Source organism: Salvelinus fontinalis, chromosome 42, assembly GCF_029448725.1.
Source record: "Salvelinus fontinalis isolate EN_2023a chromosome 42, ASM2944872v1, whole genome shotgun sequence".
Classification (NCBI taxonomy): domain Eukaryota; kingdom Metazoa; phylum Chordata; class Actinopteri; order Salmoniformes; family Salmonidae; genus Salvelinus; species Salvelinus fontinalis.
The window spans coordinates 2,908,861-2,926,135 of NC_074706.1; the positions used below are offsets into that span (position 1 = coordinate 2,908,861).

General features: G+C 40.3%; 1 protein-coding gene and 1 pseudogene across 4 annotated transcripts; one reads left to right on the plus strand and one right to left on the minus strand.

Moving 5' to 3' along the window:
* Nucleotides 1–345: 345 nt before the first annotated feature.
* Nucleotides 346–9,425, minus strand: LOC129841595 (C-type lectin domain family 4 member M-like). Of its 4 annotated transcripts, none has more exons than XM_055909973.1 (7): nucleotides 7,636–9,425; nucleotides 2,782–7,528; nucleotides 2,533–2,634; nucleotides 2,184–2,438; nucleotides 1,922–2,064; nucleotides 1,720–1,820; nucleotides 346–1,392 (listed from the first exon to the last, which is right to left on the minus strand). In XM_055909973.1, exons 2-7 carry the CDS (start codon nucleotides 2,921–2,923, stop codon nucleotides 1,251–1,253), a joined length of 885 nt encoding a protein of 294 aa, XP_055765948.1. In that variant the 5' UTR covers nucleotides 2,924–7,528; nucleotides 7,636–9,425; the 3' UTR covers nucleotides 346–1,250. The 4 variants fall into 4 exon arrangements, with proteins under 4 accessions (XP_055765948.1, XP_055765947.1, XP_055765945.1 ...); XM_055909972.1 differs by having other exon boundaries at nucleotides 2,533–7,528; nucleotides 7,636–7,769; nucleotides 9,284–9,423; XM_055909970.1 differs by having other exon boundaries at nucleotides 2,533–7,528.
* Nucleotides 7,215–10,479, plus strand: LOC129841054 (ecto-ADP-ribosyltransferase 5-like; annotated as a pseudogene).
* Nucleotides 10,480–17,275: the final 6,796 nt, after the last annotated feature.

Here is a 17,275-nt window from a genome sequence, read left to right on the forward strand (position 1 = left end):
ATAGACACCATGATGAGTGTGTGGGTATGTAGTATACAGCAACCTCCAGGAAGAGACACATAGCAGATAGACACCATGATGAGTGTGTGGGTATTTAGCAGACAGGTCCACTGGTGCATTGTGCTTGGTGTTGCTATTGGTAACCTACACATTGTCCCTTATACAGGGAAGGTGTTGAGTCATTATCCCCTTTCATTAGCATATTTTTGTTTGTGTGTGTGTTTCCTCTCAGTACTGTTCTGCCCTCTGTGTGTGTCCAGGTCACACTGTTTTAAGTATCAAATCACATTCAATCAGGAAGCTGGTCGACCTTGTTAAAGGACTTAAAGGACATTCATCCTTTTTTTATTAATCTGTGACTTTGTTAATCTTAATATTAAAGTGATAAGCATTGGTTAATACTTGGTCCCACTTTGTTTTACTAAACATTAGTCTATTGCAATTTATATGACACGTTTCTAATAAAAATATTGAAGAATCACTTTCCAGAGTACAATATGTCTACATACTCTCCTCTAAATCTAAACACAACAATATTTTTTATCTCTTCCTAATTCTCTTAATTTTCTATTCCTCCTCAATGTCTCTCTCTGACACTAAGGCTCTATCTCAATTAGTCTTTCCTAGATTCCTCTCCTCCTATCTCCTCCTCAACCCTCTTAGAGAAGGTCCAAGGTCCCTCCCCTAGGATTGTATTCTCCAATGTGTTTGGAGAAGGAGTCAAAGAGAGAATGTGAGGAGGAATTGAGTAAGGTCTAATTGAAAAAGAGCCCGTAGACAACTCTGTAATCCAACTTGTTCTCCTCTATGGTGAGTTCATCTCTCACCTTAACCACCAGGTGGAATCATCACTTAACCATTCAGCACTGTATCCAACCATCAATATATATATGTATATATATATATATATATATATATATATATATATATATATAAATATATATATAAAAGAGAGAGAGAGGGAGAGAGAGGGAGAGAGAGAGAGAGAGAGAGAGAGAGAGAGCCATTTGCACATTGTTACAACACTGTATATATACATGATACAACATTTGTAATGTCTTAATTATTTTGGAACTGTTGTGAGAGTAATGTTTACTGTTCATTTTTATTGTTTATTTCACTTTTGTATATTATCTGCTTCACTTGCTTTGGCAATGTTAACTTATGTTTCCCATGCTAATAAAACCTTTGAGTTGAATTGAATTGAGAGAGAGAGTTGAGAGAATTGAGAGAGAGTGTTATTGTTATTGTTACACCACTTTCTCACAGATCCAGTTATGATTTGTGCCACACTTGTCATCATTCCATGTCTGTACAGGGTCATCTTGTCCATAGTATATCTCAGCACAGTCTTCCTGCCCACTATCATCAGGCTGTCCTGCCCTCCAGTACCTAAACAACACAGAGAACAAGACAGTCAGACACTCTGGTACAAACATCCTCCTCGATTATAGACATATTCCTATGTTTTCTAAGCTTTAAAGCAACACTCTGTAAAATGATCATAACATTTTCAAGAATGGGCAATATACAATGATATGTATTTTTTATATAATGACATTTTAATCTAAATGTATTACTAGTTTTCTATGATAAATCTATAATTCTGATGGAATGACATCCATGAGTTGAAACATACATTTATATGAACATGAATGGAAGCAATACATCTTTCTTTTTTTTCTCCATATCTCAAGGTAAAATGGTCAAATCTCTCACCCTGTGGTCAGTGGGGTGCCGTCCACCCACTTCCAGGTCCCCTCAGTAACAGAGTCATCCAGACCAATCCAGGCTCTCATTTGGAGGTTGAAGAGAAATGTCTGTTGTTGAGAAAGATTTACAAAATGTCACATTTAATACATTTATAAAATACGGCACATATTAGTGTACTGATGAAAAGTATTCTCTCTCTCTCTCTCACCTGTTCCTCTCTGCTGTTTATGATCACCAGGTCTGCTCCTCTCTCCAGACAGTCCTCTCTGCTCTCCTTCCAGGTTTTCGTCTCAATAGACAGGAAGTACCAACTGGATTCAAACTTCTGCCAGCCTTCAGGGCAGGTTTGTTCTACAAGATGAAAACATGAAATTCCTTCAATTTATCATACTGAACACTTAATGAAATAATACAGACACATTATAAGGTGTGTGGGATGAATTAACATTTATTACTCTAGATTTACTCACTGAGATTGGTAAACCTCCCGTTAAGAAAATCTCTCTCAGTCTGTAGCTGGACTCTCTCTTTAGTCAGGGTGTTGCAACTGGACTGTAGCTGGTCTCTCTCTTTTGTCAGTGAGTTGTAACTGGACTGTAGCTGGTCTCTCTCTTCAGTCAGGGCGTTGTAACTGGTCTGTAGCTGGCCTCTCTCTTCAGTCAGGGCGTTGTAACTGGTCTGTAGCTGGCCTCTCTCTGTTGAGTTGTGATGACCAATGACTACATCTGTAAAACGGAAAAGTTATTCTAACATGTAACTACCACACCGTTGATAATTAAGTAGACTACTTAAATCTCAGTGACAACACACTAAACTTACAGTAGACAGACAGGCCTATGATCCCGGCCAGTAGGAGAACACATAGCAGCCCCAGACACACTGCAGCAACTCCAGAGGGTCTCTTCCACCACTGAACATGTACTGAATCACAAATTATTAAAGTAAGATCTTTGGTAATGTGTTTTACTGTATCATACAGGATTGGGACAAATAAAGCTGTAGCACTACAGGGTAATATCACCTGTTCAATGTGTGTCTGTAATTGTGTGTGCGTGAATGCAATCTTACCTGAAGAAACAACTCCATTTCTTGGACTGGGCTTGAAGGCTCCTACGTTGCCATATAATTGGCCATCAATGTCTGTGTTCTTCATCGCATCAGGCTCATCGTCTCTAAATCCATCTGTGATTTCATAGACTCCCTCTGACATCTTAATTTAACACACTTGTGATCAAATACTGTAACTTCTACTTCTATCTCTAATATACGTCTGTACCAGTGTCTCACTGCACTGTCCTGTGTCTGTTTGATTTATGGTAGTGGAACTCTGTCAGTCAACCACAGTGGATGAGAAACAGTGGTCAACACGTGACTTTCACCAGCCTTAGTTTCTAATCTAAATATGTTTGTTTCCCACAGTGCTCATCAGTTTTAAACATACAATTAAACTGAAGTGATAATATAATACATGATAAGCCTCCCACCAGCATTAGTTTGATAATATAATACATGATATGACTCCCACCAGTCTTAGTTTGATAATATAATAAATGATATGACTCCCACCAGCCTTAGTTTGATAATATAATAAATGATATGACTCCCACCAGTCTTAGTTTGATAATATAATACATGACATGACTCCCACCAGTCTTAGTTTGATAATATAATAAATGATATGACTCCCACCAGCCTTAGTTTGATAATATAATAAATGATATGACTCCCACCAGCCTTAGTTTGATAATATAATAAATGATGACTCCCACCAGCCTTAGTTTGATAATATAATACATGATATGACTCCCACCAGTCTTAGTTTGATAATATAATAAATGATATGACTCCCACCAGTCTTAGTTTGATAATATAATACATATGACTCCCACCAGCCTTAGTTTGATAATATAATACATGATATGACTCCCACCAGTCTTAGTTTGATAATATAATAAATGATATGACTCCCACCAGCCTTAGTTTGATAATATAATACATGATATGACTCCCACCAGCCTTAGTTTGATAATATAATACATGATATGACTCCCACCAGCCTTAGTTTGATAATATACTACATTATGTGACTCCCACCAGTTTTAGTTTGATAATATAATACATGATATGACTCCAACCAGTCTTAGTTTGATAATGCAATACATGATATGACTCCCACCAGCCTTAGTTTGATAATATAATAAATGATATGACTCCCACCAGCCTTAGTTTGATAATATAATAAATGATATGACTCCCACCAGCCTTAGTTTGATAATATAATAAATGATATGACTCCCACCAGCCTTAGTTTGATAATATAATACATGATATGACTCCCACCAGCCTTAGTTTGATAATATACTACATTATGTGACTCGCACCAGTTTTAGTTTGATAATATGGTACATGATATGACTCCAACCAGTCTTAGTTTGATAATATAATACATGATATGACTCCCACCAGTCTTAGTTTGATAATATAATACATGATATGACTCCCACCAGTCTTAGTTTGATAATATAAGACATTATATACATTTTTTATTTTTATTTAACTAGGCAAGTAGCTGAAGAACAAATTCATGCTTTTAATGACTGCCTTGGAACAGTGGGTTAACTGCCTTGTTCAGTACGACAGATCTTTACCTCGTCAGGTCAGAGATTCGATCTTGCAACCTTTCGGTTACTAGTCCAACGCTCTAACCACTAGGCTACCTGCCGATATCACTACCCCTGGCCTTCGTTTGATAATATAATACATGATATGACTCCCACCATCCTTAGTTTGGGGGTCTGAATACTTTCCTAATGAACTGTATATGGTCATCAGTGGCCAGTCAAACTCTGGGGGGAAGTTTCCCCTAGGTATAGATCTATGATCAGCAATCCCTACCCCGATCCTAACCTTAACCATTTGCAGAGGGAAAAGTCAGCAAAACTGACTGAAGATCAGTGTCTAGGGTCAACTTCCCCCTACACCACCAGTCACAGAGTGAGAGCCATAATGTGTTCTCCATTTGAAGGCTGGGGGCGTTGTAAACTCAGTCAGGATATATGTAGTGTATATGTCAATTAACAGGATAACAATTTATTTTAGCACATCTAAAATTGGGACCCTGTGAAGTCACACATACATCATATAGCATGATATAGATTCATATAATTTATTATATTATCAAACTATGGCTGATGGGAGTCATAAATTATGTTCTTATCGTTCAGTTTGGCTCCTAAGACAAGGCTCCAATCTCGTTCCTGGAACTTAATTTCACAAAAACACCAACTCATTCTGTGGCATAAATCAATTGTCAACTCCAGATACTCACATCTCAAGTAAAACCCCTTTTTGACCACACGCCTGGGCAAGCTCAATGAGGGGAGTGAGCCTCTAGGTCCTACACTATCCCAGGATAGGTGCAACATCAGAGATGACATACAATGGTTCCAGTCACTACCCCACACATCTTGTCTCAAACCTTATCTCCCCCAAGGCCAAAGGAGGGAGTGACAAGCACACAGATATTGTGGAGACAAGTAATTGGTTCCATATTAATCATACCATCCCTTCAGATGTTTTGGAAGACACATTCACATATGAAGACAATGTTCCCTCCTGTTCTCTTCTCTTTCTGATATTCTGCATTGCACCAGGGACATGTGAAAGACAAGCCTGATCTCTCCCCTCTCTGGGCCCCAGGTGACTGAGCCCCAACTGAGGGAGGAAGTGCAACTGCCAACACCAGAGTCCGAAGGGATACAATCTAATAACAAGCATATCATACAAGCATATTATGGTGATAAGACATCTTAATTATCTATGTTACCTAACTAATTCTGATTCTTCTGCAACATATGCCACAACATTTTAAAATAAAACCTGTTACTGAGAAATAGCTAGAACTCATCCAGTGACGTCACTACCAGTCACACAACCTGAGAGACTGTGACCATGACAACTGACCACACGGTGTAGTGGTTGACTTGGGGTCGAGGGGAGCGTCAGAAAGACAGAACAGAGGAGCGTGAACTCTTTCTCAGAAGCATCACTTTTAGTTTCAAATGCCCCTGTGGTGAACCAAGGTAGAGCTGGGTACATCCTCATACATGTGTACGTGTGCAGACATGAAGATCTGCATGACTTTGTGCACGTATTATCTTGGTGCTTCAGTGTGGGAACATGGTGTGTAGTCATGTCTGCTTGTAAAGTCAGATCTCTGACAAGGTATAAGTAGATTTTATCAGCCTGAAAAACACATGTCCTAAAGCTGAACAATACAAAACTACCTCTATCGTGCTCCAGTCTGGTAAGTTCAACCATCAGATCATTGTAATCTGATAAGATGTTACAACAACAGTGGTGGTATAAGATGCAAAATCATTGTACAACGTGCAAAAAATTCAGTAAACCTCATTGTAATCTCTGTACGATTTCATTTGGATAGATGCATTACAGACTACCAGTAACATTTCAACTAACTATCTACAGTACTAAACCTATCCTTAACCTAGCCCTAAACTTGACCCTAACCTTAACGCTTACTCTGAACCTAACTGTCTGTTATTTATCAACAGATAGTTTATTGATATTATTACCATTAAATTTAGAACTTGTGCAACAATGTGCATTATAAAGAGGAAACTATTTATGTATTGCTCAGGTTTTTAAACTCTACTTAAATAATTGTCTAATTTTAAGGGAAATTGTTGAACAAAGATTGTAAATAAAATCCCTGAGTCTGAGGTTTGCGGTATTTTTGGCGCTTTGTACCAGACAAAAATATTGCCCATCGTATTGTTGGTAGTACTACTAATTGAAAGAACATAATACTACAAGGTTGTAGCTATGACGATGAGAGTAAAGAAGCAGAGTTGAATAATAATACTGAACATAGAGCGATACAAAACAAGAGAAATGTCTGAACATGAACACAGATACAATATTGCCTGAAGAGTGTTGCCACGGAACGCCAGATAAAGAGATAGTAATCTGGGCAGTGTTGAAGTCCAGGTGTGCTTCAGGATGGGGCTCAGGTGTGCGTAATGAGGATTGCCATTGTCACATTGCATAATGATAGGAGACAGGTGCAGGTATACGAAATTTACCCAGAATAGAGTACGTCATGAACATGACAGGAACGAAGCCCAAAACAAACACGTGTATATAAATAACACAGGGTTGTATCCCAAACAAAGAGTGAGTTGTAAACCTCTAATAAATACACAGGAATAACAATACACGGGACGAGACCCGTAATAACAAGAACACACTAACAGGGTAACACGAAAGCCGATACAACAGAGCACAGGTAATCACAAGACCAACGGACATGGAACAATAATCATCAAGGACAATGGGGAACAGAGGGCACATATACTAATCAGGGGGAATGGGAACCAGGTGTGCATAATGAGAACAGACAGTCCGGGGTTGGTGGTAATGATCTAGTTCAGCGTCACCTAGAAGGCCAGTGACGCAGACCTCCGGAGCTGGTGAATGGAATGAGCAGCAGTCCCGGGGGAATCCGTGACAATACCCCCCGCCCGACGTGCTGCACCAGCCTCGGGGATGACCACAGGGACGCAGTGCAGGTCGGAAAATCCCTGGTCAGCGAAGCGTCCAGGATGTCCACCGCAGGAACTCAGCACCACTCCTCTGGGCCCTACCCCTCCCAGTCGATGAGGTACTGGAGACGGCCCACCCGACGCCTCGAATCCAGGACCTCATGGACCCGGCACGCAGGACCTCCCTCGATGTCCAGAGGAAGCGGGGAATCACTGGACCAGCCTCAGCGAGGGGACCAGGCACCGCTGGCCTGAGGAGAGACACATGAAAAGTACTGTTAATGCGGTATTCAGCAGGGAGTTGCAAATGGTAGTTGCCTCATTAACCCTCCTCAGAACTTTAAACGGCTTCACAAACCGTGGGCTCAGCTTCCGGCAAGGCAGGCAGAGGGGCAGGTTCCAGATGGAGAGCCAGACCCGGTCGCCTGGAGAGAAAACAGGCGCCTCACTGCTGTGGCGGTCGGCCTGTTCCTTTTACCGACGCACAGACCGCTGGAGACAAGTGTGCGCAGCGTTCCAGATCAGAGCTTCTAATGGAAATGTGTTTGTTTCCCATTCATTTTAAATGATTCAAGATATAATTGAAGTGATCATATATTTTAGCAGATAGAAGATTGACTCAGTGAATTTGCACATAGATCATATAGCATTACTGAGGCTTTGACACCCCAGCCTTCTAACAAAGTTCACATTATGGGTTGTACTCTGTGGCCAGCCATCGATGGTTATATAAGGGCCTTTTTTCTATGTGTGCTGTCTGTGTATGACATCAGTGTGAAGAGTTATTCAGAGGTGGTGGGGGAAATGTATATCTGCATCTTTATCAGAGGTTTAAAAGGAGAACTTTACGTGCATGTGTGCGTGTATGTGTGGGTGAGTGTTTGCCTGCGTGCACTGTATCCAAACATCAACATGACATCATAACTTAACGATTCATAATGACCATCAACATGATAACTACTAGACATCATCACTTAACCATTCAGCACTGTATCCAACCATCAACATGATAACTACTAGCCATCATCACTTAACCATTCAGCACTGTATCCAACCATCAACATGATAACTACTAGATATCATCACTTAACCATTCAGCATGACTATCAACATGATAACTACTAGACATCATCACTTAACCATTCAGTATGACCATCAACATGATAACTACTAGACATCATCACTTAACCATTCATCATGACCATCAACATGATAACTACTAGACATCATCACTTAACCATTCAGCATGACCATCAACATGATAAATACTAGACATCATCACTTAACCATTCAGCATGACCATCAACACGATAACTACTAGACATCATCACTTAACCATTCATCATGACCATCAACATGATAACTACTAGACATCATAACTTAATAAATAAGAATTCATTTCAATCACAAACCGACTCATTTCTATACACCATATAAACTGACTAATTGCACTGTTTTACAAGTAACCACAGATTTATTCAACATCACAAACCTGATGGTCCACTGCTTGTGGACGCACGAGGCTCCTCTGTTGGTGTCTCACTCTCAGCCTCAGTCGCTCCATCTGTCTCACTTTCCTGCTCTACTATGCCTTCACTCTCAGTCTCTCCAATGGAGAAGTGTTCCTGCTCTCTCTGCAGGCTCTCTGCTCTCTTCACACCTGTACCATCTAGCTCTGTCTCACTGTCTGCCTTGTCTTTTCTTTGGAATAAGGACATTATGTCCTTCTTTCTCTTCATTTTGGTGAAAACGTATTACTTAATTTACTTAAAATAACTGACTTGCTAGGTAAACTACCCTTTATGTCTAACCGTTTTACGTTACAATGTGTTTACGGAGTGTGGTTTAAGTAAAAACACTCAACACCATGAGTTTGTTGATCATATATTTGATCCTTTTTCATACTGCCACAAAGTAACAAACGGCCACGTTAAGATAAGCTGATCTAACGTTACACTTCTGTTATGCATTTAATACAAATACAACATATTAACAATTTTACTCACCTCTATATTTCCTTATTTGTGCTTAAACTATAATATTAGTCGGAATTTCTTACAACTTCTGAGTAGAAAAAAACTTGCAGATGCATGTAGTACGATACTGTTGTGTTCCGCCTAAAGCCGTCCCTCTAGAAAATGTGTGTGTTAAATTAGTGTTCCGCGTTGCCACTGTCTAATAACGGATGTAACAACATAACGATAGCAAAAATTACTTATGTAAAGATTATTTCATAATCCACATTTAGCGGGGCCACAAGGGGGTCCAAAATTGTTGTCACAGGGGCACTACCCCCCCCTAACACTAATCCTCAATTCAATACATCCTGGAACATAGCAAAACCACACGCTAAACCGCATGGAGACAGTTTGAATACAGAGCATTCCATTGCTATCTATTTGTACACAAAAAACAAACCAGGACCCAATTCCAAATCGATCTACCTGGACTTTAACAAATCAGATCAAGAGGGCAATTCTGCATATATGACAACATCATTCAAGTACCATGCATTGCATTTCTACCTGACTGATGCCATTCAGATTCTTAGAGAAAGACAAGAGACATGTAAGGAAACCTTTCACAGAACCAACAAGAAGTTTGATCTGAGTGTTCTCAACCACGAGATCTGTTTCGGCACTGTCGCCACAAGCTCTTTCAGATCCGACTTAACCAACTTTGGGAATGTGTCTTGCTTTGAGATCCACACTTGCTTTGGCGCTGAGCTAACTTCTTACTCAGCCTTTCCTGAAGAGAGGGAAGTTTTAAATCCGCTATAAGATTTTTGAAGTCACCAAAATCCAGACAAAGTCACCAGTGAATAACCTGTTGTGTGAAGTCGTCTACACACTAAAGAGCAAGGGAGTAGACAGTGATCTGAATTGCAAATTCATGTAAATGTAAAAATGCAAATTCATTTTGAGTGGAGGAGAATCAAACATTATCAGAGCATCATATACAGGCTACATAATACTCTATATTATGTTGATAACTACTGTATATTACCCCAGCTTCACACTGTAGAGATTCTGGCTGTGTTCCAGGTCAGCTACATTGCAGACACATGCCTAATCTTATGCCTGGATAGGTCTTTAACATATCAACTAACCACATCATATCGCAATCTGATGCCCGACTGCGCAGTCGATGATGTGGCACACAACCATTGGTTGATGCAATGCAACGTCTGCAATGTATTCGACCTGGAACGCAACCCCTGTTAAGGCTTGTTTTGACCTGCATTGATTGCTCGGTTGCATATTTTTTTTACTGCTACTGTTTTGAAATTGTTGAGATTACATGTCTTGGTCAGGTGTAATATTTTCTTGAAATTTGCTGGCATGTACAGCGTGACCGTGGCTATCATCACATCTGAGTGACATTGTGGCTAACATGATGAAGCTTCTTTCACATTACACCGTTTTCAAAATCCTTAAAATCACCTTATGTCTGTACAAAGAAATGGCACGTTAGTACTGGCTTTAAAGCTTGCTTCACATTACATGGTTTACAAAATCCTACAGTTAACCTTTCACACTATGCAAGTCTTGACAGGATTGCACGTGTCCCGTCATGTCTAATCTGTAATGAATTATACCAGACAAGCTGACTCAATTGAACCTAAGGTCAGTTTGTAATGATGTGTAAGAATAACAAGAGTGAGGAGAAAATACAACTTGGAGGGCTCTCTGAGGCTGAGTGACAGGGTTGGGTGAGAGAGCACTGAGAAGGGTTAGTCGTTTCCTGTCTGTGAGGTCACTGGCCGTACGCCTCTCAGATGAGTGGGAGGAGACAAAACAAAGATGAATGACACAGCTACAGTATCAACCATAAATACCATGCAGCCTTTTCATGGGAGTGATATTCTGTCGGTTTCATTAAGTACGTTGTTCACCTGGAAAAACTGGTTTGAGAGACTCAGTAAAGCACAACTGACACACGTTGATAACGTATAAGATCACTATAGGCCATAGGTTAATAGAGAGAAAGGACTATATGTAGGGTTCTGTCTGGTATGTCATTCTACCATATGACTAAACACACTGGCCACGTCCAACTCCCCATACTAACTAGTAGGCTGATGGATATGAGAAAATACAATGTTTTATAATATGTGACATTTCTAATATTGAGTATGCTTTCAATGCCAGGACGTCATAATCATTTCAGTTTTTAATCTAGTGTTCTTCACTACATGCTATTGAGGAAGAGAATTGTCACTTCAGACCCAGATGTTAATCAGCTGATAATAAGATAAGTGGATAGACTGTAGAAGACACATTCTCAGTATTGGTGAGTCTAGTATTTGTTGCTTATTGTATACATTTTAACTAGACTGTGCATTGTAAATAGGGTAGCAATAACCAGACAAATAACCATGTAGCGTAATATTAATGTAAGAGATTAATCGCCAGGCTCCATTCTACATAGTATGTAGTATGATTAGAACACAGTAGTTTTAGTTAGTATTAGTCAAGACAGATGTCAGACAATGTCTAGGTGGTTTGTCTAAGAGGCAGGTTGACAATAAACATCAAATAGTACAACAATCAAGGATATATTTTAGTCAATGACCTTTTTTAATTGATCTGATAAAGGGGTTTTCATATGACTGTCTCACACCTGCAAATAGGCCACACACTTATTTAGAAGTTGGATTCTGGGGAAACAAACATTTTAAATAAGAGGGTTGACAGATGCTTCAGTCTAGGTAGGCTGCAGTGACATGGAGCATTCTTCACAGTTACCAGAAGAGGGAAGCATTTCACTTAACCAGCAAAAGGCATGAATGACAGAGAAAGCTTAGAGGAGGGTTATTCAAATCCAGTCTCACACAGTAGGGTCAGTTCAGTGAATCAACACACCTGGACTTCCAGGTCGGTTAAATTAAAAAAGTGATTTGCCTGTGGCACTCCAGGACCAGGGTTGCCTACAAGGTGCAGTACTTCCCAACCCTCTCCTCTGGGTTCACCAGACAGGCACACCTGCATCAAATAGTCAGCGGTTTGATGGTTAGTAGACTGAATCAGGTGTGCCAGATTAGGGCCATTGAAAACCAAACACACACTAATGTACCCAGAGGCCTTTAGTTACCTGACACGGTTCATTCTGCACAGCAGCCGGAAGAGGGCATTTAACTCCACCAGCTAAAGGAATGATTGGCAGACTAAGCTCAGACTAGACAAACGTCTTTCTGGACTGCCTCAGATACTGCAGGATTGTGTCACAACTACAGACCATATTGAGCAATTTAGCTAATTGATCAGTTCAGTGATTGTCTAAATTCAACACCTGATCTTCCAGGTCGGTTAAATGACAAAAATGAAGTTCCTGCAGCACTCTAGGACCAGGGTTGGTTTCTTGTAGGTGCAGTACCTCACAACCCTCTATTTTCTATCATGAGATACTCTACCTCAGGCGAGCAACAGCTCGAGACTTCCTTAGATATCGTGCACCAGCTGTTATTTACAAAAAGACATAGTCCACCACCCATGTTCATCCTGCCGGTGCAGCGTATGTTGATAGTGTCGTCCTTCAGCCACGTCTCCATGAAGCATAAGATATAACAGTTTTGAATGTCCCGTTGGTAGTTTAATCTTCCGCGTAGGTCATCTATTTTATTTTCCAAAGTTTGCACATTTGCTAGCAGAATGGAAGGAAGTGGGGGTTTATTAGATCGCCTACGAATTTTCAGAAGGCAGCCTGCCCTCCGGCCCCTTTTTCTCCGTCTCCTCTTCATGCAAATCACGGAGATCTGGGCCTGTTCCCGAGAAAGCAGTATATCGTTCGCGTCGGCTTCGTCAGACTCGTTAAGGAAAAATTGGACTCTGCCAGTCCGTGGTGAGTCATCGCAGTGCTGATGTCTAGAAGTTATTTTTGGTCATAAGAGACGGTAGCGGCAACATTATGTACAAAATAAGTACAAAAAATGAGTTACAGACAATGCAAATAAACGAACAAAAAAACATGTAAAATGTCTGCCTTCTCCGGCGCCAGCTTAGTCATCTGTCCTGTTGTAAATGTTTCCCACATTGTTTGCTTATATTGTTCATATTTCTTCTGCCAGTGAATTGACATTTGTTGTCATGTGCACTGCAGCTTTTGTTAAAACCAATAAAGAAAAGCATTGAGTATTATTACATCTCCTGTCCTATTTATCCACTTCCTGTATATCTGTTATAAAGATATTAATTTCATTTCACTTGAAGAAAATATGTTTGTTCTCAGATATAATTAGAAGTGGTTACAAATATATTTAGTTTTAAACAAAGATTAAAAGTTTTAAAGGTATTTGTAGAAATAAATTACATTAATGGCTTCGAAATAAACGCGATGGAGGGAGAGCAGTAGCAAGGTTAGTAGTTTCCTGTATCTGTGAAGTCAGAGCTCAATACAGCTCAATCTGTCAACCACAGTGAGGAGAGAGCTGTCTCGTTCCAGGCCGAATATATTGCAGTTCAGTTGCAACCAGCAACCAATGTTCATCAGATTGCTAAACCATATGATGTGGTTAACTGATATACTAAACACCTATCCAGGAGTTCTGTCAGTTGTTTGCATTGTAGTCAGCCTGGAACGTGGCCAATGTTATGACAGGGTGGGAGGAGAGAGGGGCCGGGGCTCAGTTATCAAGAATCCTTTCAGCAGCCATGTATTCACTAACAGAGACAACAGAAGTCACAGGGACACAGTGAACAATCATAGAACCTACCGTCTATCCGCTTTGACACTAAACTGTTGCTTTGACAACTGTTGCTTTGACAACGGGGCGGGGGGTCGGGGGTAAATGCAGTCATTTTTAGATGGTCATACCTTGGATCCTTTAGCTATTTCATTTGGAATTTTAGGAACCCTTTAGGTATGAAAAATATACAAGGAAATGTCTTGATAAAATATTGAATTTGGCCTTTACTACTGTAGTCCACAGAAACACATTGAATAACATATTCATAAATGGCAAAAAAATACAGTAAAAAAACAAAATCTAAAGGAATCAGGTTTTCAAGTGTCTGTCCTATATCTAGGAGATATACGAAAGCTCAGGGAAAAAAGCAACAATTAATATGTTTTATTTTATTGTATTTTATTCAATACAGAATACATGATTCTGCCACAAAATTGAAAAATAAAACATGTTACTGAGAAATGTCTGGAACTCATGCAGTGACACAACTTGAAAGACGGTGACCATGACAACTGGCATTAGGTGCAGTGGTTATCTTGGGGTCGAGGGGAGTGTGAGGAAGACAGAAAGGGGGGACGTTAACTCTTTCTCAGCAGCATCACTTTTAGTTTCAAATGGCCCTGTGGTGAACCAAAGTAGAGCTGTGTACATCCTCATGCATGTATACGTGTGCAGACATGAAGATCTGTATGACTTTGTGCACGTATTATCTTGCTGCTTCAGTGTGGGAACATGGTTTGTGGTCATGTCTGCTTGTAAAGTCAGAAATCTGACCAGCTATAAGTAGACCTTATCAGACAGTCTGCAAACCAGTGAAGCTGAACAATACAAAACTACCTCTATCGTGCTCCAGTCTGGTAAGTTCAACTATCATATCTGTCACGCCCTGGCCTTAGTATTCTTTGTTTTCTTTATTATTTTAGTTAGGTCAGGGTGTGACATGGGGAATGTTTGTGTTTTGTCGGTTTTTGGGTGGTTATATGGTAAAGGGGGTGTTGGGTGTAGTGTATAGGTTTGTGTTGAGTGAATGTGTCTAGCTGTGTCTATGGTTGAGTGTAGGTTCTAGGAAAGTCTATGGTTGCCTGAATTGGGTCTCAATTAGAGACAGCTGGTTATTGTTGTCTCTGATTGGGAGCCATATTTAAGGCAACCATAGGCTTTAGCTGTTTGTGGGGAATTGTCTATGTCTGTGTCGCATTGCATGTTTTTGCACTTAGTCATTTATAGCTTCACGGTCGTCTGTTTGTTGTTTTTGTTTCGTTTTGTCCTTCTTCTAATAAAGAGAAGATGTACTTTCCGCGCGCTGCGCCTTGGTCCTCTCTCAGTCCCTTTGACGATCGTGACAATATCATTATAGTCTGATAAGATGTTACAACAACAGTGGTGGTATCAGATTTAGGGACTAGTGAAAAAACATTGTGAAATGTGCAAAAAAATACAGTAAACATTGTAATCTCTGTGTGATTTCATTTGGTAACACTTTTTCTGTATCAATTTCCACTGGCCATTAATATTAGGGCCAAATTATTATTTTTTATTTGACCTTTATTTTACTAGGCAAGTCAGTTAAGAACAAATTCTTATTTACAATGCCGGCCTACCCCAGCCAAACCCAACCCGGACGACGCTGTGCCAATTGTGCGCCGCCCTATGGAACTCCCGATAACAGCCATATGTGATGCAGCCTGTATTTGAACCACATACTGCAGTGATGCCCCTTGCACTGAGAGGCAGTGTCTTAGATCACTGCGCCTCTCGGGAGTCCCTTAGGGCCAAATTAGGGTCAAATTCAAGCTGGCTCGAATTGAATTCTCTAATTGGAGCTGGGTCGAGGGAAACCCGGGCCAGTGCAGCCCAGTTTCACAACTGGTGCCAGCTCGATTCTAAATTGTGCTGGTGACGTCGTTACTATGGAACCACCAGCTGATCACTGCTGGATGCTGATACCATGTTTAGCTGTCTCGTATAGGCGTGTTGCTGTTAGCTAGCAAATGGACAAGCAACGCTGCTGTAGTCAGACAGTACATGAATTAACACCATAGCTGGATCATTCATTTATTTTTGAATGGGCTAACGAGAGCTATCAGTAAGTTTAACTGGCCAGGTCATATTGAAAGCTAGCTAGCTACATCATATCAAACAAGTCATGTGGTTGGCTTGGCTTCCTAGCTAGCAAATAGCCAATGTCATGGCTAGCAAGGTAGGAATAAAGCTAGATAGTCTGTTATGCTAGTGATGACGCTAACCAATTAGCTTGCTAGCTAATGTTAGCAAGCTAAATACATGGCTCTGTGTCTGGCTTCAAAGTGCAAATGGAAACGGGGCTTCAGTAACATTTCAACTAACTATCTACTAACCGTAACAATAGCCATAACCATAACCTTAACACTTATCCCAACCCTAAACTGTGTTAAACACCTATCCAAGAGTTTTGAAATCTGGAAGGTGTTTGCAATGTACTCAACCTGGAACACGGATAATGTTATGACAGGGGTTAGAGGAGAGAGGGAGCGGGGCTCAGTTATCAAGAACCCTTTCAGCAGCCATGTGTTGACTAACAGAGACCACAGAAGTCACAGGGAGGCAGTGAACAGTCATACAACCTAATGTCTATCCACATTGACACTAAACGGTGTCTTTGACACTAATATAAAACAATATGTTTACCTAAAAGATGGACATGATAATGAATATCTAATACAGTAGTGGCACATGTAAAATTACACTGGGAACAAAATGACATTTATATTATCTTTGTTAGGTTATTTGTGTTTTGTGGTTTACACCAAACTCACCCTGATGACTATCTGTCTCACACCTCCAAGAGGGCCTCAAACTTGTTAGCAGGGGGTTTCTGAGCGGGGAAAGATTACAAAAGAAACTGGTTAGGGACAGTTAGAAATGTACGGGGACGACGACTGGTCTGCAGGTATGTTTTGATGTGAGAGAGGAAGCCAGTCCCGTCATCGCCACCTCACCCGTTCTTAAGATAAGTTTTGGGCCGACTGGCGAGCCCAAGGCTGGTTAGGAGACACCGCAACAGACACTATGTAATTGTGATGAACTGAGAGAATATTAGGGTAACACTGTAATTCATTAATCATATGCTGTCTTCCCTGCTCCTCTGTTTTTCCTCTTTCCTTTTCTGTCTTCTACACCTCTCCCCACCTCCTCTTTCTTCCTCTTTTTTTATAATACACACCATAGGTGCATTGAAGTACAGATTGAACTTGTATTTATAAAATAATATTACAATTAGCATAATTATAATGCATGTATTATGTATTTATAACACTTGGATAATGAACTTCTT

Excerpts from the sequence above, each read along its gene's own strand:
- LOC129841595 (XM_055909970.1), bottom strand. The coding sequence starts at position 2,923 with ATGTCAGAGGGAGTCTATGAAATCACAGATGGATTTAGAGACGATGAG. Across the intron at positions 2,439-2,532 it reads CATAGGCCTGTCTGTCTACT|ATGTAGTCATTGGTCATCAC; the intron begins GTAAGTTTAGTG and ends TCCGTTTTACAG. Across the intron at positions 1,821-1,921 it reads TAAACAGCAGAGAGGAACAG|ACATTTCTCTTCAACCTCCA; the intron begins GTGAGAGAGAGA and ends TCTCAACAACAG.